Source organism: Dicentrarchus labrax, unplaced genomic scaffold (assembly GCF_905237075.1).
Source record: "Dicentrarchus labrax unplaced genomic scaffold, dlabrax2021, whole genome shotgun sequence".
Classification (NCBI taxonomy): Eukaryota; Metazoa; Chordata; class Actinopteri; family Moronidae; genus Dicentrarchus; species Dicentrarchus labrax.
In genome coordinates this window covers 11,911,373-11,939,239 of record NW_026136707.1, presented here as the reverse complement: position 1 = coordinate 11,939,239, position 27,867 = coordinate 11,911,373, and the positions used below count along the sequence as shown (strand labels likewise).

Here is a 27,867-nt window from a genome sequence, read left to right as displayed (position 1 = left end):
ACAGAGCGCGCGGGGAGGGGAGGAGAGGAGAGAGGAGAGGAGAGGAGAGGGGGAGAGAGAGACCGGGGGTTCACGGCTTGCAAACGGCCGGCCGGTCCAGCTGCACTTTCTCCTCCGCCGCTGCTGCCGCGGGGGGAATTAAATTATTTCAAAACAACCTCACACAAGAGAGAGGAGGTGTAGTGTTGGACAAGGGGAGCGCAGACAGACAAGAGAGGGTAAGAAATGATGAAGACCGAGTTCTGGGACCTGCTGTAAGGACAGGAAGGAAGGCGAGATGGCAGTGCATGTTTTCAAATGCCTGCGCCGACCCGGGCGCTAGAACAACCAACAGGTAGTATGAGAGCACCGAGTTTTGTCACATTGCCTTGAGTCAAATGGCGGCAGGTGGAGTTCAAAAACCGACTGACATAGCAGGGCGTCTGTGGTTTGTTTGTGTGTGTGTGTGTGTGTGTGTGTGAGAAGTGAGTCAGTGTGTGAGTGTGTAGGGCCACCCAGTGTTTTGACAGGAGAGTTATGGAATATGAGGAGCCCGACGTGCCCCCAGCTGACACCCCCATCAAAAGAGGTAAGATGATCCCTTACTGAGGTTTTATTCTGCAGATTACATTTAGCTGTGGCGTGTTGTGGGCTGTGTGCAGTGTCATGTCTCTGCAAGCAGCTTGTAACTTGTTGATCAGTTTCAGCTGATGTGTATTTTCTAAAGTGTTATTTTATGCCCCTCTCCCTTTTAAAGCCTTGCTCTTATCTCCCAGCATGCCATTCAGTACCCTCTCCCACCCACATTACTATCTCCTCCTTCTCAGTCTTACCTCTGTCTTCTCACCTGTCCTGCACCAGCTGACTGTTCTGTTTCTGTCTTCCCTGTCACTGCGTTTGCTGTTATCTTCTTTCCCTCCACTCTCTATCCATCTTTACCCCAGTAACCCTCCTCATCCCTTTGACTGGGGTGTTGTTAAGGTGCTGTGAGTGGGTAAGAATGGCAGTAAGCTGGAGTAATCCTCTGGGATTAGTTCTTATTTTTGCTTCAGTTTTTGGTCAATGCCTTTCTATTCAAAGCTCTCCCTGGATAAAATCTAACTGTTGGCAGTCATTTGATATAAGACATTTGGTCTTTCTGCCACAGAAACCCACTGCACATCTTTCCTACTACTCTCATGGCACAGTTATCTAGAGTTTACCTGCTCTGGGAAATGAACAACATTGTTGCTCATGGCTTAGTTTAATGCTTGTGAAGTGCAGAGTGAATACAAGGAAGTGCAGGAGCAAGCAATTACCCTTTACTCAAGTAAACATAACCAATCACAGTTGAATAATACTCCATTACAAGTCAAAGTCCTGCTTTTTAACAGTTTTACTAGTATTTTGACATTAAAATAATTAGTGGAGTAGAAAATAGAGATGAGAAAAGCAAAAACAGACATAAAGTATTTATCTAAGGTATATGTGTAATAGACGTACAAATATAGTTCAAAGTGTCCTTTTTATATAGTCAGGTGGAACTCAATTATAATCAATTATACTGTAAACTACTGTAAGTGTAGGAGGTAGCATTCAAAGTAACGCCAGCGATATAAAGCCTTGCAGGTTTCTATTAGGGTTGAGATACCTGCCACTGAGACTTCCACTGCCACTTTTCAAATTATTGACTTCTTTCTTTAAAAAAACAAAACAAAAAACAACAAAATGTGTCCTACCAGAAACAATTTTCTGGATACCTTAGATCACCTATAGACAACAGTTTCAATAGGGAACTATTTTCCACCAAAAATACAGAGGAAAACTATCTCACAGGGTTTAGTATAAAGTAGGTAAAGTATTGATAATCTACCAGTATCTTTAGTCATTAAAGTCATTAATAACAGTACCAGACTATGTAGTCATTAGAAAGGACAGACAATAGTGTTTATTACACAAGTATTTATTAAGTATACATTGTCAGTTATGTGTTTACACATGTCTACAAGTGTCTTTTTTATAATGTTCTGGGAGTGATTTAATAATTTACATTGGAGCGTAATCAAGAGAGAAACATAGGGTAAGAGTACTGTAGATGCTTGTATGAGTTAGTCTCATATTCTTATTTTCTTTCATATTTTGATGCTTTTTCACTTGCTTCAGTGCAATTATTAGAAAAAGAAAAGATACTCAGTTGCACTGTAGGGAAATAATAGGTTTGTTTTTATATAACAGCTGGAGCTAGAACAACATTATATGCAGTATATGATACTGTCTGATGGAGTAAAAGTCAAAATGGATGTTAAGGGGTTAAAGGTTTTTGTAAAAAAAAAAAAAAGAAGAAAGAAGAAAAAAAGGCTACATTTGCTTATTTACCTGTACTGGAACTGCTGTGATGGTATTTTAATCTGGTTAAAGTGGAGTTTCAGTGTGGTTGTACAGTTTTTTATACTGCTGAGATGGCTCATTTTAAGTTGATGAGTGTCTTGGTTTTAGTGGCTGTTGTGGGTGTCTTCTCATTTTTCTCGAGTGCTGGGTTTCGTCTCTGGTACTGCTCCACATTGCTTTTCCTCCTGCCTGCAGGGTAAAACTCTGTTCTTGTTCATTATTGGATAAAAACTGTCTGCGGTGTTCCTCAGGGATCTATTATGGGCCCAATCATCTTCTCCATGCTGTGTTTTTCTGCAGTCATTTATAAACTTAATATTGGTGCTTATTGCCTAATAGTGACACCCAGTAGTATCTCTCTGTAAACCAAAGTAATATCAAACATTTGGCCTCTCTGCTGATTTTGCGCAACTTAATACAAATAAGTTTGAATTCATTTTTACAGGACCAAAAACTCTTTCAGTTCTAAACTCCACAACCATTTTGGTTTTCTAGAAATGTATTTTGAAACTCCTCAAAGTCATGTTTAATCATTTGCATTCTCCAGAATCTTGCACAATAAATGTATTGTGTTACACTTATTTTTTAAAGAATTTTATTTCATGCGGAGTATTTTGCCCCAAATTGGTTTCCCCTGACTGACTGCGAGTGTATTGCAGTTTAAATTGATGGTGATTTTTTAGTTTCGTCTTCCATGGAGTCATGTTTAACTACCATGTTTCCACAGTACTCCTGAAGGGACAAACCAAACACTGGCTCTAGATAGGGTTGTTCACACTTTTCGTGGCCACTGTAGTTTCTCCGTCTCGCTTGGAAGTTGCGATCTGCAATTAAACCACTAAATGCCACTAAATCGTACACACTGGACCTTTAACTGAACTTATATGTATGTATTTTTGTTTTTAGATATTCAGTATTTCATGTTTTCTCGTTGTTATTGTAATTATTAGTTAGGTTGAAAATTACTTTCTTACATTTGGCCTATTTTGTCATTTACTGTCCCGACCATCATAGACTTATCATAAATAAACACCATCTGCCTTCCCAACTTTTTTATTTTACAGTATGGTACATTAGCATAACGGTTGAAGAGTACTGAGGAGGTAATAAAGTAGCTCTACTGGGTTTAATATATTTATGTTTTGTATCTATTCTGTGCTCTACATGGCATGGTTTATATTCAGGCGAAGCTGCCAACCTACTCTCTGGATTCAGTGGTCTTCAGTGCTGTTATGTAACGCCGCAACTGTCACTTCAGCAGTCAGCTTAGATGTCAGAGTGTAGAGACGTTAGTGAGATTTTGACTGATGAGTGGTGTTCATGTTTGTGCATCTGTAATCAGCAGGGTCATGTACAGTGAGAGAGAGATTGTGTGTTTGTCTGTGTGGTGGTGCGTTTATGGCCTGGCTTGCAGGTGTGTCTTGCTAAAAGTGTACATGCTGTGTCACATTTAGTTTGTACAGATGCTGCTGTTGGTGATTGCATTAGATTATTTTTCCACCACCAACCACTGACCACAACCACTTAAATATCACTTTTTATGTATTTTTTGAGTTCAAATCATTAATAACATATTTTAGAAATGAGAGTGGCTTAACCGCCTGACATTCAGTGTTTTTTTCATGTGACTTGAAATCATTTAACCTGCCTCATTTCTGTTAATAAAAGTGTATGACTTACCAAAGAATAAAACCAACCAACAGCTTTAAACTTTTAAGAGTGGGTGCAGTAATTTAGTTATCAGATACAATTTTAAAAATCTATGATCTTTATTTTAGGGAAGACACTGTTGTGCGTTTCTGTAACTGACTAATGCAAACAAGGGCTGTCAGTCTTCACACTTTTATGTTTGACATATTAACTAGGCTCAATAACCCTCGGGCTATTAAAATTATATTGCTCTCTATTTGGAAGTGATGCTTATATTTAGTTCTTTCTTTCATTTTATTTAGCAATCACCTTTGCTCCGTTAGTGTTGAAATTTCTTTACATTTTCCGCGTGTGCGTGCATTGCTCTGCTTTCATTCCATGCTTTCTGCTTATGAAGCAAAACTGATTTGATGATGGGAGGAAAACAGTGGAAACCACAGAGGGCCTGATCTGGCGCCAGACAAAGGCCGGCTAGCTCTACGTCTTCCATTGATACTTATCTCCCCTGCCTTCAAACCTCTCTGGCTCTTTCACTCTCTCACTCACACACACACACACACACAACTCTAGAAATAAACCCCCTGGTTCAGACCTCCACGCTTTTACCCACACTCCCTGCAACATAGACTTTTAGAGTTTTCTCACAATTGTGGTCAAACAGGTAGACAAAAAAGAGAACCTGTTGCTTCACAGACACCCACCTTCCTCTGCCTTTATCTCCTGTGTGTGTATGGGGCCAAATAGTCACACAAACATAACATAGAAACACACTAGTGTAAATAGGAATCCTCTAATTTAATCTCACTGTTATCAGTAATGCTTCTTATCTGTCCTCAGGCCTTTGTGTATTGGAAAAAATAAAAAACAAAAAGTACTGCATTCTGTAAACCCTGGTCCAAACTGCCATCAGGGATTTGACAATGGAGTTTATCACAGTTTATTTTATTTTTAGCTACAGTTTAGCCCGGGTGAGTTTCTGTCACATTTCACCCCTTAATTAAAAGCTGACAGGGTGACATGCTTATTTGGTTACAAAGACAACGATTTGCATTACTGTAAACATCATGTTTCACTGTAAAGCTAACATGCTACAGTGCAGGTTTCAGTGGAGGATAAATAAGTTAGATAACTTAAGTAAATGTAGCAGTATTAAATTATAAAAATACTCCCTAACAAGTAAAAGACTTTTACTTAAGTAGCAAGTATTGGCAACATAATGTACGCAAAGTCAAAAATCAAAAATAAAAGTACTCATTATCCAGAATTCCCTCTGTCAGCGTTATAATATATTATTGGAGATTTATTAACATGTAAGCAGTAATGTCATGTTGTAGTTCGTGGTGCTGTGGTTGTATATACTGTTTTATACTGTAATTCCAATGAAGTGCAGCAAAAAGTACATTTCCCTGTGAAAATGTGCGCACAAGTAGGTAAAAATTGTACTTGAGCACAGCACTTGAGTAAATGTACTTATTTTCACACTGGCAGGTTTTTAAAAATCCCAGGGTTAAAATCTAAGCCTCTTTAAAACATTCGTTTAGTCCTGGGTTCAGTGTGGGTACAGTGTGTAAAGCCTGTGACTACCCTGCAGGTTTACATTTCTGTTTCTAAAATATACACCCAGATGTCCATATGTAATACAGCTTGTAGTAAAAATACAGTAAGTATCGAAGTCTTGATCCACTAACTAAATTTTTTCTCCTTCAGGAGGAGTTGTGTCCAAGAAGACTCATTTGAGTAAGTTCTCTATGAGACACTGTATCTCTGTGTGTTAGCATGCATGTGTGTGACTCTGTGTGGCAATGACATCGCAAGTGTTTGTGCTAGATATTTGTGCATGCACTGTGGTTAACTTCATAGTTAGTGAACATACAACATTGCACCTGTACAGCAAGACACGCAAACACACACCCGCACTGTGGTGTCACTGGAGTTGGGCTATTAGCAACACTATGCTGTGTGTTGCACCTGTGCTGCCCCCCTCACATACACACACACACACACACACACACACACACACACACATAAACATGCATAAACACAGTGATGAAAATACCAGCTACTATGGCTTTGGCATCTGAGTGCAGACAGCGATAACATCTTGTCTTTTTTTAACTTCTTCTTTGGTTTAACACTTTCTGCCACAACTTTAGCACACCTGGGTGTGTTATCAAGTGTGGAGATGTTGTGTGTGACACACCACCAACCTTCATGTTAGGTGGTGTGATGATAAACTGAGCATAAATAAAAATTATTTAAGGATTGTTGCTTATGAGTTAATGGACATTTATGTGAAACCTGCCGAGCGGAGGAATTACTTAGGTTTTGTTTTGGAGGTTAGCTGTGAGGAAGGGTGGTGAGATAGAGAGCCATGGTCGTCTTGTGTTGTACGGTGGATCAGTCAGGTGCTATAGATGTAGGGGTGATAAAGAGAGAAAGATAACAAAGTATATTTTCTCAAGTACTGCACTTATGTATAATTTTAAGGCACTTGTACTGTATTTGAGTATTTTAATTTTCTGCTGCTTTCTAACCCTACTCCACTCCCTTTCAGGGTACAGTAGTAGCAGTTAAAATTAGCTTCACCTCAACCAGCTGCAACATTAAAATGCTGCTTACATCTTAATGCATCAGTAATAATTATCCAGTAATATAAGCCTCTGATGGTCTAAATTATGAATTCAGGACTTGTATGAGAGTAGTAATTGCTACTGGTCATGTGTACTGTACTCAAGCTCTCAGTGCTTTATCTTATTACAAACACACATGTGCATCATCAACATCAACAATGACAACTTAAAAAAAAACAAAATTTAAATCACAAGTGTGAGTTAGAGTATTTCAAAATGTATTTTATTTAAATGTTACAAACTTACATGTTTTTACTGCATCCCCCAGTTATTCCTGTTGAGAATGGTTTGATTCATACTCTCAGGGAGAGTCTTAAAGAGACACTATAAAGCAGTTTTTTTGACGTGTGGTATAAAGTGAGGGGGTGAAGGACAACAACAAAGGTATGAGGAAAAAGTACCTTAAGAAAAAAAAGCCAGGGCAGGGGACAGTCCCCCCTTTTCTTTGTCTTTGTCTCCTCTCTCTCTCTCTCTCTCTCTCTCTCTCTCTCTCTCTCTCTCTCTCTCTCTCTCACACACACACACACACACACACACACACACACACACACACACACACACACACGCTAACAAGGAAGGTGAGGCGGTGACAGACACTCAAAAGTCTGAATATGTGTGCTAAAGCTGCAGTGAGCACCCGACCCGGCTTGCTAAAGGACGAGTGAAAAAAGAAGAAAGATCGAAAGAGTGAGAGAATAGATGGTGCGATAAAAAAGTGTGTCAAAAGAAAGACTATTGTAAGACGAAGTGAGAGAAAAAGTGAGTTTGTGAAAGTGGGACAAACGTCTGAGACAAGTGGAGGAGTGAGGATGATGCGAGGTAGGGATGAAGTTCTTCGGTGTGTGTGTGTGTGAGTGTGAGTGTGTGTGTGGGCAGTACAATCAAAGATATTTTATCAATTCAATCAATTACATGCTTTTTTGTCTCTCTCAAACCCACCCTGATTTTATAGTTTACAATTATTCAGAGTGATAATATGTATGTGACTTGATGAATTGATGCTTCTGATGGACCACCATGCTGTTATCAATACTTCTAATAATGTCACTGTAGATTTTAAACACTTGCATTGCATTGCATTTTTTTTTTAGCACTTCTAATCAAATCCTTGAAATAACTGTGTATTCATGCAGATGTAGACACCTGTGGCTTCACACGCATCAACTTTTTCTGAACTTTATCAAGCTGTGTGATTAAGCTTTTTTACTTCAGGTTTCCACTTTTGATGTAACACTGAGTCATATAGTAAAACCTTGCATCTCAAACTGGCTCTAAATTTGCACAATTCTGCACTTACGTCAAGCTAATTTTATGATTTTAATGCTTTTTTTTAAACATTGAGTCTTTAATCAGCCAAATATATTTTTATTAGGTCTGTACCGGATCCCAGATCCCATACAACACACACACACATTTTAAAGCATATCTTATGAAGGCATATGTTGTTCTTTGTTTTGAAACTTAATTGGGTCTCTTCTGAGTTCTTGATTGGGTGACTGTTGGTTTACGTTCACATCGGTTTATGTGTTTCAGTTTTATGGTTTGGTAACATGACTCAATTTTGAGCTCCCTTTGATGCATTTAAGATTTGAATCATGTCTCGGATATTTCTTCCCACATATATAGTGCACCTCAGGCAACTCGTAGCTGTCTCAAGATGTCAAGGATAGTACAATACAGAGTGTACAATAAGTTGTATAAAATTTTGACTTTTTGAAACAACATACCTTTTGAGCTGATCTGCAAAACGCCTTTTGTTTGGAGCCACCATAATGTATTAAAATGATAAGTAATATTATCGATAAATTAAACCAATTAATACCCAATATGACATTTGAGATGTTGCAAACCCTTTTGCAAATACACTTCCACCGAATTCTAACCAAGTAAAACCGAAAGAGACAGGAAAACAGGATGCCTCACAACCGCAGTGCATCAGTTTGAATGGACTGAGTCCACACACACATACTGAAGGCAGGATGCAGAGGAAATGCTGATAATATTGTGAAAATGTGATAATTAAAATGAATGAATTTGATTTATTTTAAAACGTACTTAAATTAATTAATTAAAAGAACAAAACCGCTACACAGTGAGGGGAAGAAGCAAAGAGACAAATGATAACACATAATTATTCTTCTCTATGCAAGTCGCTTACACACTCTCCTGCAACATGCAAACACACACGCACTTGAAAGATGCACACACACACACAGATCGGCAGCTGCTTGTTAGATGGCGCCTAGATGTAGCATATCTCAGCCCTGCAGCTGTGTGTGGATAGTGTGCATGAAAGAGAGAAAAGGAGGCTCCCATTTCCAAATATACAACTTCATATTCTTGTGTGTGAACTTCAGTGACAAACACTTAATGATTTAATTCTCTGGTGTTACACACTCACAGTGGGCTTGATTTCGTCAGACTTTACGCACACACATTTCATATGGCTTTGTTGTTGTGTTCGGGGGATTCCTGTGTAGATTCTTAATACAGTTTCTTTATCAGAAAGGATTTCCTTGTTCCTCTGGGTGCAGAAACTGCACAGCGCTTCCAAAGCAGCAAAAACATTTGGCTTCAGATCAAAGCCAACATCAAAATCGCAGGTGACACATTCTCCCCGAAAATATGGTAAATGAAATACTGCAGCTTATTCATACCCTTTGCTACTGTCAAAACATTACCTCTTTCAAACACCCCCAAATTCAGCCCGCACTTCAAAGTAAAATATGGTAAATCTGATGGTGCTAATGATGTTTAGATTAGCTTTGATAATTTCCTCAGATAAGTAACTGTAGGTAGTTTTTCTCACATACTTGTTGTCAAACCATGAATGAATCATTGAGTTCTCACATTTATGAAACAGCAAGCTCAGTTTGATTTTAAAGAACAAAGGTATTTAATGCCTGTAGACCTGAAGTCAGCATTGACATATAGGAAACCAAAAATGTTTAGTAACACAATATACAATACAGAAGAGTGGCGGGAAATGCTTCGTATAAAATACCTTGATTTGTCATTATAACGTTTATTTTTTAGGATGATATTTGTTTCTTTCAGTTTCTTTCTTTTCTTTGTTTGTTGGTTTTAGATCCTTTTTTTTATGGGGGTTGAAGTTCTAAATCATGGCTTCTCATAAAGGAAATTAATTCTCATATTTTAATTTTGTTTCAGTAAGTCAGAATAAGTTTTACAGCTTTTACAGATAATTTTCTCTATTGCACGGCAGGAACAATGAATCTAAAGTTGGCTTTGGTATGACACTACTGCATTTTCTATTTGCAAATATATTTTATTTATTTATTTTGTTAACTACCAATATGTTCCGATATAGTCTTTCTTCACCTTCATACATTTTGATACAATATAAAATATAGTGTGGTTATTTCCTCAAGTGAAGCATAATCTTTTTAAACATCTTGCCTCAGCAACTTCTAAATTAAAATATTTGACGTTTAAAATTATATGAATGAACTAATCAATACATAAACAAAAAATCTTTTATTATAAGTAATCGCAAGAACATTTTTATTTAAATAATTTCAAATCATATTACGCAAGAAAACAGTGGTGTTATACATTATTACATTTGTGTGTGTGTGTGTGTGTGTGTGTGTGTATACAAACTTTGTTTGCACTCTTGCTTGCGTGTGTACAAAAGGTAAGCTTCCGTCAGAGGAAAGTTGAGGTTTTTTGTCCGTTTACAGTGCAATGAACAGACTGCTGACAATGTCATTTTAGGCCGAGAGTGATGAGTTGAGAGTGGCAATCTGTATTGTCCACCTTCCCACCCCAAGCACACACACACACACACACACACACACACACACTCACACACACACATATACACACTAATACGCAGTCACACACACACATATACACACAAATACGCAGTCACACACACACTCAGCTTCATGCAAAAGTACTGTGTAATAGTATTGAGTGTTCTGTAAAAAACTCGAGGTTGAAACCCAGAGATCAAACCTTTCCTTCCATTTTCTTTCTCTTTTTTTCTCATGATTTATTACAGCGGATCTTTTGTGTGTGCATATTAGAGGACACATATACATATTGATGACTCTTTTTCATTGTCGTCCATATTAGATAGCCTCGATTTTGTACTCTTTTTTATTGTCGTTGCTTGATAATCACAAAAATTGAGACCTTCTTGTCCTGCTTTCATAAGGAAGTTGTCATGCTCATGAGAAGCCTGCAAACGTTTCATGATTCGTATTTGCTGTTAAACAGAAGCTTCAGTTGTTTGACATTGACAAGTGTGCTTTTTACGTGGGAACGTGTAAGTCATTGATATCTCTAAGTACTGATTGAAAGACATAAATCAGTCCATCTCAGTGCAGCGGCGTCTCGGTATACTTTGTATGCGGAAGCGTGGGAGGTGGCTTTCTTTTATTTTGACTGAAAGACCAGAGTATTTCCATCATTGCACATCCGGACTCTCTTACACTTCTTAACGCCATCCAGCAAATTATGTATCGATTTCAGGATAAACATTTTAAATCGATCGGTTTGGTTGTTTTGCTTAAAGGATCTCACTTCAGTATAAATATGTGCATGCATATGCTGCTTTGTGTGGTGTGTTTATAGTTGGTTTCATACTGTACGGTAGTACTGGGCCGCAGTGGAAATATAAGACGTTGAGGGTTTATCTGGAGATATTGTAAATCATGAGACTATGCAACTAAACTAAATAGTGTTGCTTGGATATATCAGACTTGAGAGCAAAATGAATCTTCATTCACTGATTGAGCATCGTGCACATGAGCACGTAGGAGCTACAGTAAAAATATCTTTTTTAACCCAAAACCCTTATTAATTGGGTCACACTGAGCTGTAGAGGAGGCCTGCCACATTAGGGTAAACCAATATAAACCTGTTTTGGCAATCAGGCAGTAGAAAAGTGCACTTTTAGTTTCAACATACAGTACATGCATTTAAGAAAATAAGCACTGTCTTTCAGCTATATTGCCTGCTATGTTGCTAAGAAGAATCACTAATGGAAGAAACAATGGTAGTAGTTTTTCTGTATTTGTACCTCTCATATGCATGCACAGAGACCAGGAGATGCTGGGTTTGATTGGTTGAGGCCTGTGGCCAGAGAGACCCAGGTGAGACAAAAAAAGCTCACAGGAGCTGCTGATTATAGATTCCTCCATTTTTATCTTCTGTTAAGTCCACTTCCACTTCCAGTTACTGGTGTGTTAACACTCTCAAGGTAGACAGTAATTTACAGATTTTCTTGTTTTAGTCATGATTTAGAGTGATTATGCTGTGCTGCTTTAGATAATTTGCTGTCATATAAATTCAGTTGAGGATAATGAGAGCTATGATTGCATGGAAAGTTATTGGAGGAGCAGTGTGTTTGATTGCTGTGTGCGTGTGTGTGTGTGTGTGTGTGTGTGTGTGTGTGTGTGTGTGTGTGTGTGTGTGTGTGTGTGTGTGTGTGTGTGAACAGTGAAAGGTTGTGGGTCACAGTGGATTTCCTGTTGTTTGAGGTTAACAATCAGAACTGAAATAGCGAAAAAAAAAAAAAAAAAACAGAGACCACTCATGTTCTCTTCCCCTATCCTACACTGCTGAGAGAAATGCAATCTTAGTCACAGCTCAGTATCTTTATTTGACTAAATAAGCAATATAATGAGATATGATATTTAGCTTGCGGAGAAGTGTTTCTGTTGAGTGTTTTTTTTTTTGTTAACCAAATCTGTCTTTTCTAGTGTCAGTATCTGGTTGGATCTGTGAAATACTCCTTATCATGGTACATCTTGAGGTTCATCAATCACCTCTATTAGTAGCAGCCACAATCTAATCAGTTGTGCAGTATCTCTGCATTATCATACAAGCTTTTACTCCACTTCTGCATTTAAGTGTGTTTTGACCTCAGACCTTCTGTCCCTCTTGGGAGCCTTCAGGTGATCCCTGTGGCACCAGATAAAGAGGGCACACACTGACACACTAACACACACTCGTGAACAAATCTGACACAGTTATGCACGGAAACGCAAATACTACAGCACATAAGCATTGACACGCAGACATAACAATCACACCTTCAGTGCATTTGTGGAAGGAAGACGAGATGAGATGACAGCAATAGATAAAAGGAGAAATTATTTAGTGTAAGAAAAAAAAATCACATAATGTATGCTCAGCTTCCTGGATGTGTGTCACCCTTCAGTGTTACTATAAATATGTTTAATAATGTGAATTATACTAAATGTGATGCATCTATCGTTCTATTTGTCATTATATTGCAGATATTTATTTAACATTTATGGTACCTTAATGGATCAAATGACATCTGATTATGACTATTATAAAAATCACCACTAAGCAAAAAGACTGAGGGGTGTGAGAGCTTACAGAGATCAGGGGCATGGGGGGAGGTGAGAGGGGGATGGCCATTACTGGCAGTGATGAAGGAGAGAGAGTGCATTACTGGCAGCTGTGTCCTTTATGAGCGAGACAGAGAAGGATTCACAAAGAGAGAAATGACATGAAAGAGGGACAGTCAGAGTGAAAGAGAAGCCAGTCAACCACTTGAAAGGACTCTGAGGTTGACACCTTTGTATTCTCCGCCTTTCTCCATTTGAAAATATTCCACGTCCTCAGAACACTCTCTCCTCGTCATATTTGATGTTGTTCATTATTATTAAGGCAAGAAGTGTTTGAGAGGAAAATACCTTTGCTTTACTCTGGTCACACAACAACTGACAGATGTTTAAGGGGAAGTACAGCAGAACATTTGAGTTCTCACAGTGGGAATCGTTTTCCATTTTACTTCTTTGGGTGAGAATCAGTATATATGCAGTGTCATCGTGGTATTGGCATATTTTACCTATACAGTGACAAGTTGTGTGCTCTAGAGGTTAAGACTGATGTGTTATTGGATTTTAAGATAATTTATGCATCTGAAAACATTTAATATTATTCAAACAACATAAACTATTGTTTTATTGAGGTTAAACAGTGCTGACGTGATGATAAAGAAACCTGAGGTCAAGAGTTTACAATATATAACAGTTATGAGGGACTGATTTATCTACATTTGGTCAGACTTTTTCCCATTGACAGAGGAATAAATGCACAAAAATATGCTGATACATTGATGCGTTTATATTTGTCAAAGATATGGACCGTAAGCAGAGGATTACAGATTGTGTCTTTGACAGATTTTATCTTTATAATGATATGATATGATATACAGATCTGGATACGGATCCATAAACAAGTCCTTTTTTGCACAGTGTGATATCATATCAACAGATTTTCCTTTTCCTTCAGTACACACTCTTTATTTGGTCAGCTGTCAGACATTTTAGTTTTTTGTGACCTGTTGAGCTGCTGCATGAAAAAATACTGAAGATCAAGGATCTTTGAATTGATTTACAGTAACAAACTAACTTCTTCTTGCTTGCATTACTCTTGGTGTGTTACCTGCGTGACAGTAAAGTGGCACCTGTGCGGACAAAAAATGGCTGCACTTGAAAACGTTAAAATAATCGCTTTTACTTCTGTTTGTTCAGCCCAGATTGAAGTTATCCCATGCAAGATCTGCGGTGACAAATCCTCTGGAGTGCATTATGGAGTCATCACATGTGAGGGCTGCAAGGTGAGATGACAGCATTTGACCCTTTCCTCACTGTGCAAACACACATATATCAGTATTAACGAAACTGTTCAACATTTTGGGAAATACGATTCAGTCTCATGTTAGATGAGGAGATTGAGACCACTGTCACATCCGTACATTCAATATGAAGCTACAGCTAGCGGCCTGTTGGCTTAGCTCATCATAAAAACTGGAAACAATGGGGAAATAGCTAGCCTGGCTCTGTATAAAGGTAAGAAATCCTCCTACCAGAATCTCAAGAGCTCACTAATCGGCACATTATATCTTGTTTGTTTTAACCGTACAAAAGCCTAAAGTGTAAAAACGTCACGTTGTGATTTTACAAAGAGTTATGTGTCGGACTATTTCTTGACCAGGTGTTAGTTCTTGGAGTGTTGCCAGAGCCAAGTTATCTGTTTCCTCCTCAGATGGTAAGCTAAGCTAACCAGCTGCTGGCTCCAGCTTCATACTGAACATACAGATGTAAGAGAGGTATCAATCTTTTCATCTACCTCTCAGTAAGAATGCACACAAGCCTTTTTTCTCAAAATGTTGGACTATTCCTTTAACCATCAGAGCAAGACCAATATATTCAGTGTCATCTTATGGTAGTTTTTTTGGTGTCAGCATAGTTTATTTAAGCAAGTAAGAAGACACGTTGTCACATGCTAATCAGCAAGTTTGTGTTTCACCTGAAATGTAAATGTCACGCTGGCTACAAAGCTTGGTCACAACTTTAAAACGTATTAATTCATTAACTAATTAAATGGAATCTACATTGATATCTGCCTTAAAAATCATGTTTCTGTTTTGGTCTCAGGGATTTTTCCGGCGTAGTCAGCTGCCTACTGTATCCTACTCCTGCTCCAGGCAGAGCAACTGTCAGATCGACCGGGCCAGCCGCAACCGCTGCCAACACTGCCGTCTGCAGAAGTGCTTGGCGCAGGGCATGAGCAGAGATGGTGAGAAACAAACAGACTGACAGACAGACAGACTGTATCAGTTAATCACAGCATTTGTTTATTTTCATTGTGTTCACTTTTTGTCTTTCTCAGCGGTGAAATTTGGACGGATGTCCAAACGTCAGCGGGACTCCCTGATCGCTGAAGTGGAGAGGCACCGACAGCAGCAACAGCAGCAACAGCAGCAGCTTCAGGGAGACGCCCAGTCTGTCTTGTCCTACTCCACCAAGGCCCGCCAAGACCGCTCCCCACAGCTCCTTCAGCCCATGGCCTACTCCTTCACCGGGGAAACTGAGCTGCTGACCTACACTGCTGATGTTCACCCATACCTGCTGTGCTCCCCAAACGAGTCACAGGTGTCAGGTATGATCTACCGAGGCTCCGGTGTCTCTCCCACTTTAAGATCCCAGGGGAGGGGAGACAACAGCGGACATCCCGACGTAAGAGGTGAGGTACCCATGTGTGTACTCACTTTGTGCAGTTCCCTTCATCCTCCTCTGCTCATCCCTTATTTGTCTGTTGACTCTGTTCTTCCTGTCAGGATTTGACTCCAGACAGCCATCTCATGATCTGATGGCCATTCATCCCTACAACCCTCTCGAGGATCCTTACAGCCTCTATCCTCACTCTCTAAGAAACATAGGTGAGCAAACAGCATGTGGGACATGGGGTTACATGCATGTAAGTGTTTTGTAGTTATTGATACTTAAGTGTTACTTTTTTTTCTTTTTTTAGATGAGCTGTGTGCCAGCATTGTGCGTTCCCACAGAGAGACCAGCCAGTACAGAGTGGAGGAGCTGCAGGCTCTCAGATGGAAATTGTTCAGCAGAGAGGAGATCCAAGCCTACCAGAGCAAAGTATACCAATCTGATGACAAATTCTTGGTTCTCAAGCTTCCTCTTGTGACCTTATTCAGGCAGTCTCAAAACAAAACATGCCATTTCAGATGGCTTTAGGCTGAGGCTACTTTTGATTCATCAAAGAGAAAACAGAGAAAACTTGTTTCATCATTATCCCCCCTCCTCTACTTCTCTCTCTTTGATCACACAGAAGGCTTATGTTCAGCTTGAAGTTAATGGCTTTGATGATCCTTCCAAAATTGCTTTTTAGCACTGAATATGCTATAATTACACTAAATAAATATTTGAAATACAGTAAATATGCTAAATTATAAGAATAAGTAGTAGACTGAATGGCATGTAGCAATGGCAATGTGGCATTGGTTAAAATGTTTGTTGATTTGAATAATATGTTGCAAAGACTTCTTCAAAATAAACTCTCTCTACACTCTTTTTTTTTTCTTACTCCCAGTCAGTGGATGAGATGTGGCAGCACTGTGCCGTCCGACTGACTGATGCCGTGCAATATGTGGTGGAGTTCGCGAAACACATCCCAGGCTTCCGTATGCTCAGCCAAAACGACCAGATTGCTCTCCTGAAGACCGGTGAATTTAATTGTCACTTACAAGAAGGGACCATTACCTTCAATTGTAATCTAAAATGCTTTTAATCGCTCTTTTTTCTAGTCTTTTAACTGACCCCTTTCTTCCCCTCTTCACTCAGGCTCCATGGAGGTGGTTCTGGTCAGGATGAGTCGGTTCTTCAACACGGAAAACAACACCGTCTTCTTTGACGGGAAATTTGCTGGAGGGGAAGTCTTCAAGTCCTTGGGTGAGGATTTCTCTCTGCATTGCTCCATACATGAAGCACAACAGCAGTTCTGAAACCATTCACACATTGATCTCAAAATATAAATATGGTGGTTTATCAATGCTCTGTGGTTTTTTTTCTTGCAGCATGTGGTGATTTAATCACTGCGGTGTTTGACTTTGCTCATGGTATGTGTGCTCTAAAGCTCACTGAGCACCAGATCGCTCTCTTCAGTGCTCTGGTGCTGATCAACACTGGTAAGATCAACTCACCTGTCTGTCAGTCAGGTTGCATTATATTCCACAGTTCTGAAACATAAAAAAGTGTGAAAGACACTTCAGCGGAGTTGATTACCAACAGGATAAGCAATATATGTCATGCTTTTCACCAGGGAACATCAGTTTTGTTTTGTTTATCTTTTGGAAGCTGAGTTGTCTTTCCTCGTTCCCCAAGATTTACCCAGTCTACATTTTAAGATTTACACTGATGGTCATTTATGGCTAAATCTTGACAGTGTATCAGGACCATGTGCCAGGTCAGAAAGCTAACATTTAACTAAAGACAGATATATTTTTAGTGACCTCAACCTTGATATTTGTTTGTAAAACACATTGCATTTTCAGTCCGTCAATATTGTCAATATAAACTGTATTACTGTGACATGCAAAACAAATGTAGCAGAAATAGGTGATAAGCTCTTATCATTCTCAACAGCCAAATAATTCCTAAAATATTAAACTTTTTAAAGACATTTCTCTGCTTTCAATAGACATACGGTAGATCAGACAACTGACAAGGACGAGTCATCCTTTTTTCCATCACATTTTGCTCTGTGGTTTAGTTTTTCATTCTCACACATTTAGCCTCTCTGCCCCCCGGTGGCTGTTAATAGACATGGTAACATTTACAGGCCACACAGTGAACCAGGAATATCCACCTGTATGCAGAGTAATATGGTGCACCCTTCTTAAAAATAAATCCTCTTCCTTTTCTTGTCTTTCTGTGCAGATCGTCCAAGTCTGGAGGATAGAAGCAGGGTTCAGCGAGTGCAAAGAAGCGTGGAGTTAGGACTCACACACATTCTGCGCCGAGACAACCAAGAAAGTCTAATGCACAAGGTACGTGTCTCATTATAGAGCAGACACTTTATCTTTAGCTCTCTGCTTGGCTAAAAGCTGATTAAAAAGGAAACACATTCTTCTTTGATCTGCATGTTCCTCACTGTGGTAGAAAGCAGATGTCTAATTGTGTCTGTGTCCTCTCCGCAGCTCTACCAGAGGATGGCGGTGTTGCGTTCACTGTGCAGTCTGCACATGGAGAAGCTGCGCTGGTTCAGTCAGCGTTACCCGCTCACCGCTCACTCTCTGTTCCCTCCACTCTACAAGGAGCTGTTTGCCTCTGAGGCAGAGCTGCTGCCGGGGACCACTCACTGATGATTTAGTAGAATATGCAAAGACACAGTCGTACACACACACACACACACACACACACACACACACACATACACACACACATTATTTTAAATCTCATCATTACTTCCTGACAGAATCTATTTTTCTAATAATAAAAAATGAGAGAGAAGCACAATAGTTGTAGTGTGTTAAGTATTACATGACTCCCAGCAGAGCTTTTTGGTAGATTGTGTCAAACATAAATTTCCATATTTTGATAGCTTAAAACTATTTTGATTATTCCAGGGAAACAGATGTTTTGTTGTTCTTTGACAGTACCTTTTCAGTGGGATTCATTTTCTCTCAGGAGTGTGCTTTTGTGATTCTGTCCAGTTGTTACAGTTGTTGTGTGTTCAGACATAGAGATTCAAAGAGGCAGCACAAACTTAAAATGGTAAATAACTCAGACTGTTCTTGTAGAATTAAATATTATAAGTAACCTTTATGCCTCAAAACATTTTCATCTCAACATCATTGCTGTATTATACTGTTTTCGCAATGTCAGACATTTGAATGATAATATATTGCGTCACAACTATTCCCTTCAACAACAACAATCGGAAGACATCATTTTTGTTAAATGCCAGTAAACTGTAAGACTCTTGTCCTCATTGTGACAGTCTCAGAAACAACTGAGCTGAATGTGATATGTGTACATATTCAGTGCTAAACACACCCAAAAAGAGACAAGAGACCTGCCTCATTGCATCTGTATGTCTCTAAAGAAATGTTTCTCCTCAGGTTGATGTTGTCACAGATTGACTAATAAGTCCTACAAAGTGGCAGTACCTCTAAAATGTTATCCTTTGTGTTTGAATAAATCCTCACAGGCTTTTATATCTTTTGAGCTTTGAAAAGATGTTGCATTAAATGTAGAATAAATATTAAATTACAAAAATGTGGAGATACAGTAGAAGTCTCTTCCTCTGTGTGCAAACTTTTCCCCTTTTTTCAGATTAACCTGCATATGTTTTGTTTTCTCTACATATCTTTAAATAAAGCCATGAGTGCAGAGGAAATGATGAGAGGTTTCAGCATTAAGTAATACATGTCTGGATGTAGTTCGTCCTGTTCCTGGAACAGTGGAGGTTATAATGAAGATAATTCCATGTAACTCTTATAATAAACTGCTGAGCCCGTGACACCAAACAGATGTGCTAACTTTATTCATCTATTTGAAAAACAAATGTAATGTAAGCAGTTGTGTACGACTGGGACTTGCAACAAAAAAGGTCTTGTTATGATATCAACTCAGCAAATTTCATAGCAGACATAGTTCTGCATCATTTATCATTATCAGTCGCATATGGAGGAACATCCAGACATAGTCCCACCATACTGTAGATCTGCAACTGCATGTAACACAAAGGAAATATTAGTCATTGTGGATGACCCTTACACAGATTGTGGCAATGGAAAGTTGTCATCAGGTTGTCATAGACAGAAACTGTTGCTAACCAAGTTAAGAGGAAGCAAATAATGAAAAGACTGAGTCAACTGGCAATTTCCCTTAAAAAGCCACAAAGAATCTATGTTAAACGTACTTGCAGTCATGCTAGAAAACTAGCTGTGCTTTTATGTTTTTTATGTGCGGTTGTTTACTAAAAAGCAACTTTCTAAACAACCTCCATATGCAGTGATTTTTGCTTTCATAGTTTAGTTTGGAAAGACAAAAATAATTCTTGTTGACATTCTTTGTCTCATGTTGAATATAAGATAAGCAAAGAACAACTTATACTTTATACTTATTTAATTGCCATTTTCCCACTCGTGGTAACTATTACACCCACAGTAATCCAAAGAGTGGGAGTCCTCTTTTATTTCCTCTCCTGTGGTTTCTTTGGTTTTTCCTTTTGTGTTAAGGTACTTTTGTTGCTCTTGACCTGTAACGACCATAGAGACATGAACTTGAGCAATATAAATAAACTACACATCACTTGATTTTTACTCCTGAAAATAAAGGAAAACAACATAGAAGCATGCCACAATGTTAGTCTTTACTGTCAACCCATGTTCATATTTTGACAGCAGCCCTCTTTTTCCAGTACAAGTATGAAAGGGAGTACATTGCAGCCCTGCAAGTTTGTTTGCCTTTCTTTGCTCTCTGACCCCTCGGGGGGAATTTCTACCCGGGACACACATAGTTTCCGGACCCCCATCATTCACAACCACAAACCAGAAACTTTGATCCTGCTATCTACTGTACGTGATGGGAAAGAGCTGTAGGAGACGCAGCAAAAGCTGGATAATCCTGCCAGTTTAAGCTGTGGCCTATAGCAAGAAAACTGTGGAAACTCATTAAATTGCTGTCTGCATCTGCAAAGGGAGTTCTTCTGGAGAACATGGTGGGAGGGATTGTGTAGAGGTCACACTCGGCCTCTCAGACTGGAATTTGTGAGACCATGATAACCCTGGACTCAAACTCAGTGTGAGATAAGAAGGAATTTAAGGCCTTTAATATCTAAGAAAACAATAAATCACTAACACAGTGGGTGAGATGGACAAAATTCAAATCGAGGTACCAGATGCAGGATCTTAATATTGATACACGCTTTTATGTGGTGAAGTATTATCCCATATTCCTCCTGTTGAGTCATTATTTTTTCGGTTTTGGACTCAAATAATCAGGAGCACACAGCTGGTTTTAAACATGGAGTGCAGTTTGAGTGATATTCAACTGACTTCAAAAGTCTGAAAAACAAAACGTACTTGGGATAGAAAACTACAACATTTTAGCAGAAAGCCTGCATGACAGAGGGGTGTGGAGTGTGAAAGATGTGGGAATTTACCAGGCAGGGGCAGTATAACAAAATACACAAATCAATCGCACTGTGGAAAGTTTAGGTTGCTGTACTTCAGACAGGATATCTCAGGCTGTGCTTTTGATTTAAATTATTCTTTTTTTTAAATTGTATCCTGAATTTCCACGCCGGGGATCAACAAAGGTTAATATAATCTTACCCTGTGTTTCAACTGTACTGTACTTATTTATGCATGGCTTGTACTGCACCTTTATTCTCTCAGATCTTATATGTGGTGATATTGTCTGTTTTGTATCTGTTTTAAATACTTGTTCTGATTTTATGTTACAGCTGTCTTGACCAGGACAGGACTGCATTGAGAAGAAGATTTCTAATCTCAATGAAACCTCTCCTGGTAAAATGAAGGTTAAATAAATAAGATAAATTTAAACACAGGCACTATGAGACACATTTTTCCCATTATATTAATACATGTCAAGACAATAAACAATTATATTGGCATTAAGGCCAAGAAAACATCTGATTCATGGTAAATCATAGTTGCATAGGTTTGATCATTGAATTTACTGAATATGCATTGTTTAGAAAAATGTCAATTCTAAGAAATATTTGCTAAATGAATTATAGGCCTAATGATAATGATAATGATAATAATAATTCCCCTTTAATCACCTATGTGATAAAATTAGTCCAATGACTTTGTTTCAGCAAGAACTGGCAGTATAGGTGCTAATTGAGGAGTTAATAGCTGAACAGTAGTCATGTTCACACACACACACACACACACACACAGCCCACAGTAGGCTCAGGCTCAGTGACTAAAAACGAGATCATACTTTTCCCATATAAGCGCACCCTAACTTCACCCAGGATTTGAGCAGATCACTTATGAGTCATGTTGAAAAACTTCCTCCCCTCCCTATTTTTTTCCCTCACTCCGCCTCAATCCCCCCTCCCCCCTCCTCAAACCCCACAACAACCATAAAAATAAAAACTGTTTTCCCCGGTTGCAGACGGACAGCACGGCGGCTTCTGTTGGACCAATTAACGGGCCGGTCTGAGCGCTGCCCCGCTGAGCGTGCTTTCCTGGGCGGCCTCTGCTCTCTCCCCCCCCTCTCTCTCTCTCTCTCCCTCCCTCCCTCCCTCTCTGCCGGGACAGCCAGCAGCAGCGGGACAAACAGTACCAGAGAGACACTATCAAGTTGGCAATGGGGTCGTCTCCGGCTCTAGTCTGCGCCACCGCGTTTGTGTTGGTTTTACTGAGCTCAGCGCATGAGGGTTGGTACTCCTGTTGCTTTTTCTTTTGTGTTGTTGTTCATGTCAGAAATTGTTGTGTTTGCTTCTTGGCTGATGGCCGGGCTCCATGTTTGTTCGTCTGAGCTGCTGTAAGTGCGTTTATTTCGCCCATACTGACATGAATCCTCCAGTATTCAAAGGGCTTTTATATGCATGTCTGCTGTGATGTCTCCACTGGTGGAATGTACTATTTTATTATTTGAATATTTATGTTCTGGTACTTCTGTTTCACTGCATGTCAGGGGCAAATACTTTTTAGGAGAGAGGCTGCTTGCCAGATTAAGATTTTCCATGAGATAGTAGAATATGATGGATTGTTATAGATGAAACTAACAAATAGTATGCAAATATTGAAAAAGTCACATTAAAATCTGACTTTGAGTCCATTGTTCTGTTCATACGTCCAGACTTTTACTAAGGTACCATTTTAAATGCAGGAACTACTTGTAATGGAGTATTTTTACACTGTGGTATTGCTACTAATACTTAAGTGAAGGGATACTTCTTCCACCACTGTCTGTCTCTGTATAATTTGTGCATTAAAGAAACCCAATGAAGAGTTGCATAACTTTGTCTGGCTTCCTTCCTCCCTCTCTCTTTGTGTCTATGATTTTCCAGATGAGCAAAACCTTGAGCAGCCTGATGTCACCTTTGACCTCGACAAAATCATGCTAGGTGCGTGTATTCACATACTAGTGCAGTATTTCTGCAAGGACCAGCTGTTCAGAATGGCATTTGGCCAGCTCTTGCTACCTTAAGAGTTTTTTAGATTGAGGTTTAAGGAGAACTGAATTTATTCATGAAGTTCAGTTTGCTCGTCAGGAGAAGTGCTACATAACCTTTGTGTGTAATGTGACCCTGATCGTGTCTTTTTATAGTCTCTGTGACTTTATGGTGCCATACTAAATTGCTAAAGATCCCTTTAAGTTTTGGTTAAGGTTAGGATAAGATTCTTATGGAGTGCTTATGTGCAAGCCTAGGACATGACTGAAGTTTGTGTAGGTCAGGTTAAAGTATAGAAATACAGTATAAACGTACATATTTAAAACACTGTAGAATATTCTTTTTTGTAAATCGTTGTTTTAAAAATTAATTTCTTTCAGAGACACAAAACAAAGAGTCATTCATGATGCAGAGACCGCTGGACATGTCAGAGCTTCTCGACCCCATGGGTATCGTTTGTCTTTTCACCTACTGTTTCGACATAACTGCATGCCGCTCAATCTAATTAATTATACAACCAGAGGTCTCCTATCCACTGGCTTTTGTTTATTGTTTTGTTTTGTTTTCATAGAGTTTCACTTACAGCATATCGTGGATCCACCAGAACCTTATGACGAGAGAGGTATCTATCTATCTATCTATCTATCTATCTATCTATCTATCTATCTATCTATCTATCTATCTATCTATCTATCTAAGGCCTCTCTCTTTCCCTCTCCTGCTCATCTTTCCTGTCTTACTCCTCCACATATAAAAAGAAAAACCTTGATAAGTACTGTTTAATAATGCAGCCTTTGTTCTGTCAGCGGGTTCTAGACGAGTCTTAAAACCAAGAGGACGTTAGTATCCATTTTCCTCTCTTATTCAGTTTTCATTTACTTCATCTACCTGCAATTGTAAAAGCATCAAATAACAGTATGATTCCTGTTCTTTCCTCGTAGGTAGACCTAGCTTCAGTCCTCGTTCCTTTGGTGGTCCTCCCATGCTGGACTATCCCGTTCAGTTCCCCCTTGCGCAACCGTCCTCAGATAACCTCCAAGCCATCTGTCTCTATGGAGACCGTCGTCCCTACTACTCAGACTCTTACTTTCCTGTTTCTGGTTTTGGCCAGCTGAAGAGAAGGGCCAGTGCTGTCAATAATGCAGAGTCCTGGTTCAGTATGTGCTGCCGAGGGAACGAGACGTGGGGGAGGGAAGTGACGCTGTGTTGCGCCAGGCAGGCGGTGAGTTTTCAGCAGTTTTTATAAATATAAAGATAACATAATTTTTGCCATAATTCTGCTCCCCTTGGTTTATTCCTCTTTACTGATTATGTTTTTCTTGTCATTAGTTTCATCATGGTTATTTTCTCAAGAAGCAGCAGAACACGATGAACAACATAATGATATTATTCACGGTGGAGATAAAATAGGCCAATATGATTTCCTGTTAATAAACACTTGATGTTATCCACTTAAAACCTAATGTGGATGAGTGCTCTCATAGGCTCTCATATTATTGCCAACTTTTGTAACTTATATTCATGTAAACTTAATTCCTGAAGCTGTAATGTCGTAGGCCTGGTGTCATATACTCCACACAGTGTTTTTGTGAATGTTGTTGTATTAGCTCAAATATAAAAAGAGCTTGAAACATTCCTCACATTGCAGAGAGGATGGTGCTTGCAATTTTAAACAAAGTTGAAGGCCTTGGGCGCTTCCAGTCGATAAGCCCATTATATGCAGCCTGGCCCGACATAACAAACAGGCCTTGGCATGAGCACCAGTGGAGCTGTCTGGGGGCAGGCAGCAAACCTGCCTCAAATTCTTCAGTGAATAAAGCATTACTTTAATCTTATCGCCTTCCTCTTACCGTGTTTGCTTTTTTTAGTTTTCAAGTGTGTATTAAGATACTTCACATAATTGGGGGTGGCCCATTCACTCAACATATGGCCTCAGGCATACAGACACCCATTAAAGGATTTAATTTATACATCCTGTGTGACTGTTATTTCTCTGTGCCTACTACAGTGGGAGCTTTCAGTCGAATCGTTCTGTACCGAGGACTCATCAGTAAAGGATCGTCTTTACGACTGCTGCAGGAAAACAGGCAACAAACGGCTGACCTGCTTCCACAACGACGCTCCAAACCCGAACTACGGGCCAACAGAGGAGCTGCCGGTGCCACCGCCTCCCTCTTTTGACAGTTTCAACTTTGATCCCAACACTTGCCAGAGGTATGCAGGGAAATAAATCAAATAGGCACTAATAAAATGTTGATATTGACAAGTCACTCCACTAGAAGTGATAGTATTATTTAGTATTAAAAATATAAATTAATCCCACAGACAGTGTCCTGGTGTCGTAAACTCACCAGAGCACCAAATGTATATTTATCCACAGCAAAAAATAGTCCTGAACAAATGCACTATACATATACACCTCTTTAAGTAACATAAGCTACATGCAGTTTTTACACCAATGCACTGTTTGTAAGGATTTTACATCTTCAGTTAGGGCTAGGCCTCAAAGAAACAGGGTAGTGAAGTCAGAAAGTTTCCAAAGACGGACTAAGTGGGCGTTCAGACAGAAAACAGCCCTGTGTTAAAAATAAACATGATCCAGGAAGTCTAGTTTGAGTAACGGACCCATATGTTTGAATGCTTATCAGACACCAAAACATACCACAGTAGTTTATATTAGGAAGAAGGATTTTACAGCTCTGGGAAGTTATTATAGTGGCAATCATGGTGCATTGTAGGCTGGTGCAAAGGTTGAGCAAAGCTCCCAAACCTATGATCCTGCTGTTTTTTTGCCGGAGCAATGAAAAGTCCCATTGCATGAGTCCCATTCCTGTCCTTATATCGGCCTAACACATTGGTTTTGGTCTATTCGTTGGATGTGATGAAAATGAGGCAAATATGGACTAACACAAAGCAAAGAAAGTGATATAAGAAATTGTAGAAAAGTGTTGTTGAGGGACTTTTCTGACTCATACTTTACAGTACGGCAATAACTCCACACGAAGTCAGAGGAAGGAGTCAAAGAAAGATTAAGAAACTATCTACTTCCCAGAAAATTGACATCAACTTTCCTCCTGGACGCCCAACAGCAGATGGCATTGAATCACTGTGTAACAACCAGAAGCTACGCACCCTCTATACTGTCAAGTGCCTGCCAGGTTCAGGCTACGAATTGTTGGCTCGTCAGGCAAAGACCATTAACCGTATAGAGAAGGGATTCAAACAGTGCTGCAAGAAGAAGCAGGATGTGCTCAACTGTGTCGACCAGAAGGTAAAGCAAGGACCCTACAAGCATAAAATAAATAATCTGGTCATTTTTGGTACCTTCTCATTCCTTTCTCCTTTTGTATTTCAGTGGCGTCTGGAGCTTAATAACTTCTGTTCGGGTAAGAATGGTGAAAAGGTGGATTTCCACTGTTGTTCCGCAGGGAATGATGCAAATGGTCGATTTGACTGTTTCCAAAGCATTTCTCCAGACCCATATTATAATATGACTTCTGCCACTGAAGAGCTCTCGCTTAACAAAATCTGTGACACTGACAAGATCATCAAGAAGAGGTAAGACAATACATCCTACATCTGTCCTTGGATCTGTTTTTCTGTCTGTCTTCTTCATTGTCCTTCATATTTTTTGTTTCTTTTTTGTTTGGCCTTGTTACAATTTTTGTTTTCTTTCTGTTTCTTTTTGTCTCCTCTCCTGTCACACACAATAAATTAATCTCAAGCAGCCTTATATGCTGAAATATCCCTTATTGTAGTAATAATGTCACTGTGTTTTAGGTTCCCTGTTGGTTTTCCGATCAAGAACTTTGTGACCCAATGCTGCCCCCTGCCTGAAATAGAGAAGACCAACTGTTTTGTGCAAACGGTGAGTTAAAGAAGGAAGTGAGTCAGACAAAGTTTGGGCTGGGAAAATATTTAATGTAATATTGAAAATTAAAGTTTAGGAGTTATTATCCCACAGCTCAGATCTAAAGTTATTTGTCATGTGTCTGGCCTTTTCTTTTCTCTCCATGAAATCAGCTTAATGAAATGTCGGAGAACCTTTGTTTATCAAAGAAGGCTTCTCCTCCGGCTGTCCGCCGCTGCTGCAGTGCACAAGAGGCTCCAAAGTGTATCTCCAAAATTCTCATGGATGCCGTCACCAAAGCAACCAATGCCTTACGCCAAAAGAAGAAGAAAAGGTGCCCTCTCTCCTAAACCCTTTTTGACCTTTTGTAGCTGACCCTATGGGCCCCGGGCCGTTCAGGGACACATCAAGCTAGCAAGCAGAAGTGACCTCCAATCACTGAACAAAAGCAATTATTCCCACTTACAATATTCAAAATGTGGAGCAAATTCTAGTTTCATCTTCTGCCAGTGTTATTTGCATATTTTCACCTGAGATCAAGAAGCGTAGTTGTCAATAGAATACATTTATAAAGAAACTAAAATATTGTTAGATGCTTTGTTTGTAAACAGACTGTTGTCTGTGTCACTGTACCACTATTTTTAATAGGCTGCTCTAAACATATTTGATTATGAATGCATTTTTTGATTCCTTCAGAGCTGCAAGATCAGTTCTCTTCTTTTTATATGTGTTTGTGGTTAAGATCATATCTACAACCGCTCTAATAAAAAACATTTTTAAATATACCTTTTGTGTGGTTTACTGTCTTGTTGCATGCCAGGCCTTTGTTGTTGGGTTAACCACAGTGTGCCTGGTACAACAAGTTGACATTTTATAAAAACTCAAGCAGATTTTTTTGGCAAACGTTTTGGCAAAGAAATG

At 39.3% G+C, this 27,867-nt stretch overlaps 2 protein-coding genes across 6 annotated transcripts; both read left to right on the top strand.

Moving 5' to 3' along the window:
- Window positions 1–21: 21 nt before the first annotated feature.
- rorc (RAR-related orphan receptor C) lies at window positions 22–19,464 on the top strand. Of its 4 annotated transcripts, none has more exons than XM_051405779.1 (13): window positions 22–334; window positions 418–568; window positions 5,704–5,733; window positions 14,168–14,253; window positions 15,074–15,215; window positions 15,309–15,662; window positions 15,757–15,858; window positions 15,951–16,072; window positions 16,527–16,659; window positions 16,778–16,885; window positions 17,011–17,121; window positions 17,873–17,982; window positions 18,133–19,464. In XM_051405779.1, the coding sequence occupies exons 2-13, from the start codon at window positions 517–519 to the stop codon at window positions 18,295–18,297; spliced, it is 1,515 nt and encodes a 504-aa protein (XP_051261739.1). In that variant the 5' UTR covers window positions 22–334; window positions 418–516; the 3' UTR covers window positions 18,298–19,464. The 4 variants fall into 4 exon arrangements, with proteins under 4 accessions (XP_051261739.1, XP_051261738.1, XP_051261741.1 ...); XM_051405778.1 differs by having other exon boundaries at window positions 23–334; window positions 466–568; XM_051405781.1 differs by lacking the exon at window positions 5,704–5,733 and having other exon boundaries at window positions 23–334; window positions 466–568.
- A 2,725-nt stretch (window positions 19,465–22,189) lies between these two features.
- On the top strand, window positions 22,190–27,731 carry LOC127366637 (extracellular matrix protein 1). 2 transcript variants are annotated; one of them, XM_051405776.1, is made up of 11 exons: window positions 22,190–22,355; window positions 22,992–23,048; window positions 23,477–23,545; window positions 23,668–23,718; window positions 23,903–23,935; window positions 24,038–24,318; window positions 25,105–25,310; window positions 26,079–26,367; window positions 26,452–26,654; window positions 26,877–26,964; window positions 27,120–27,731. In XM_051405776.1, exons 1-11 carry the CDS (start codon window positions 22,286–22,288, stop codon window positions 27,294–27,296), a joined length of 1,524 nt encoding a protein of 507 aa, XP_051261736.1. In that variant the 5' UTR covers window positions 22,190–22,285; the 3' UTR covers window positions 27,297–27,731. The 2 variants fall into 2 exon arrangements, with proteins under 2 accessions (XP_051261736.1, XP_051261737.1); XM_051405777.1 differs by lacking the exon at window positions 23,903–23,935.
- The last annotated feature ends 136 nt before the right edge of the window (window positions 27,732–27,867 follow it).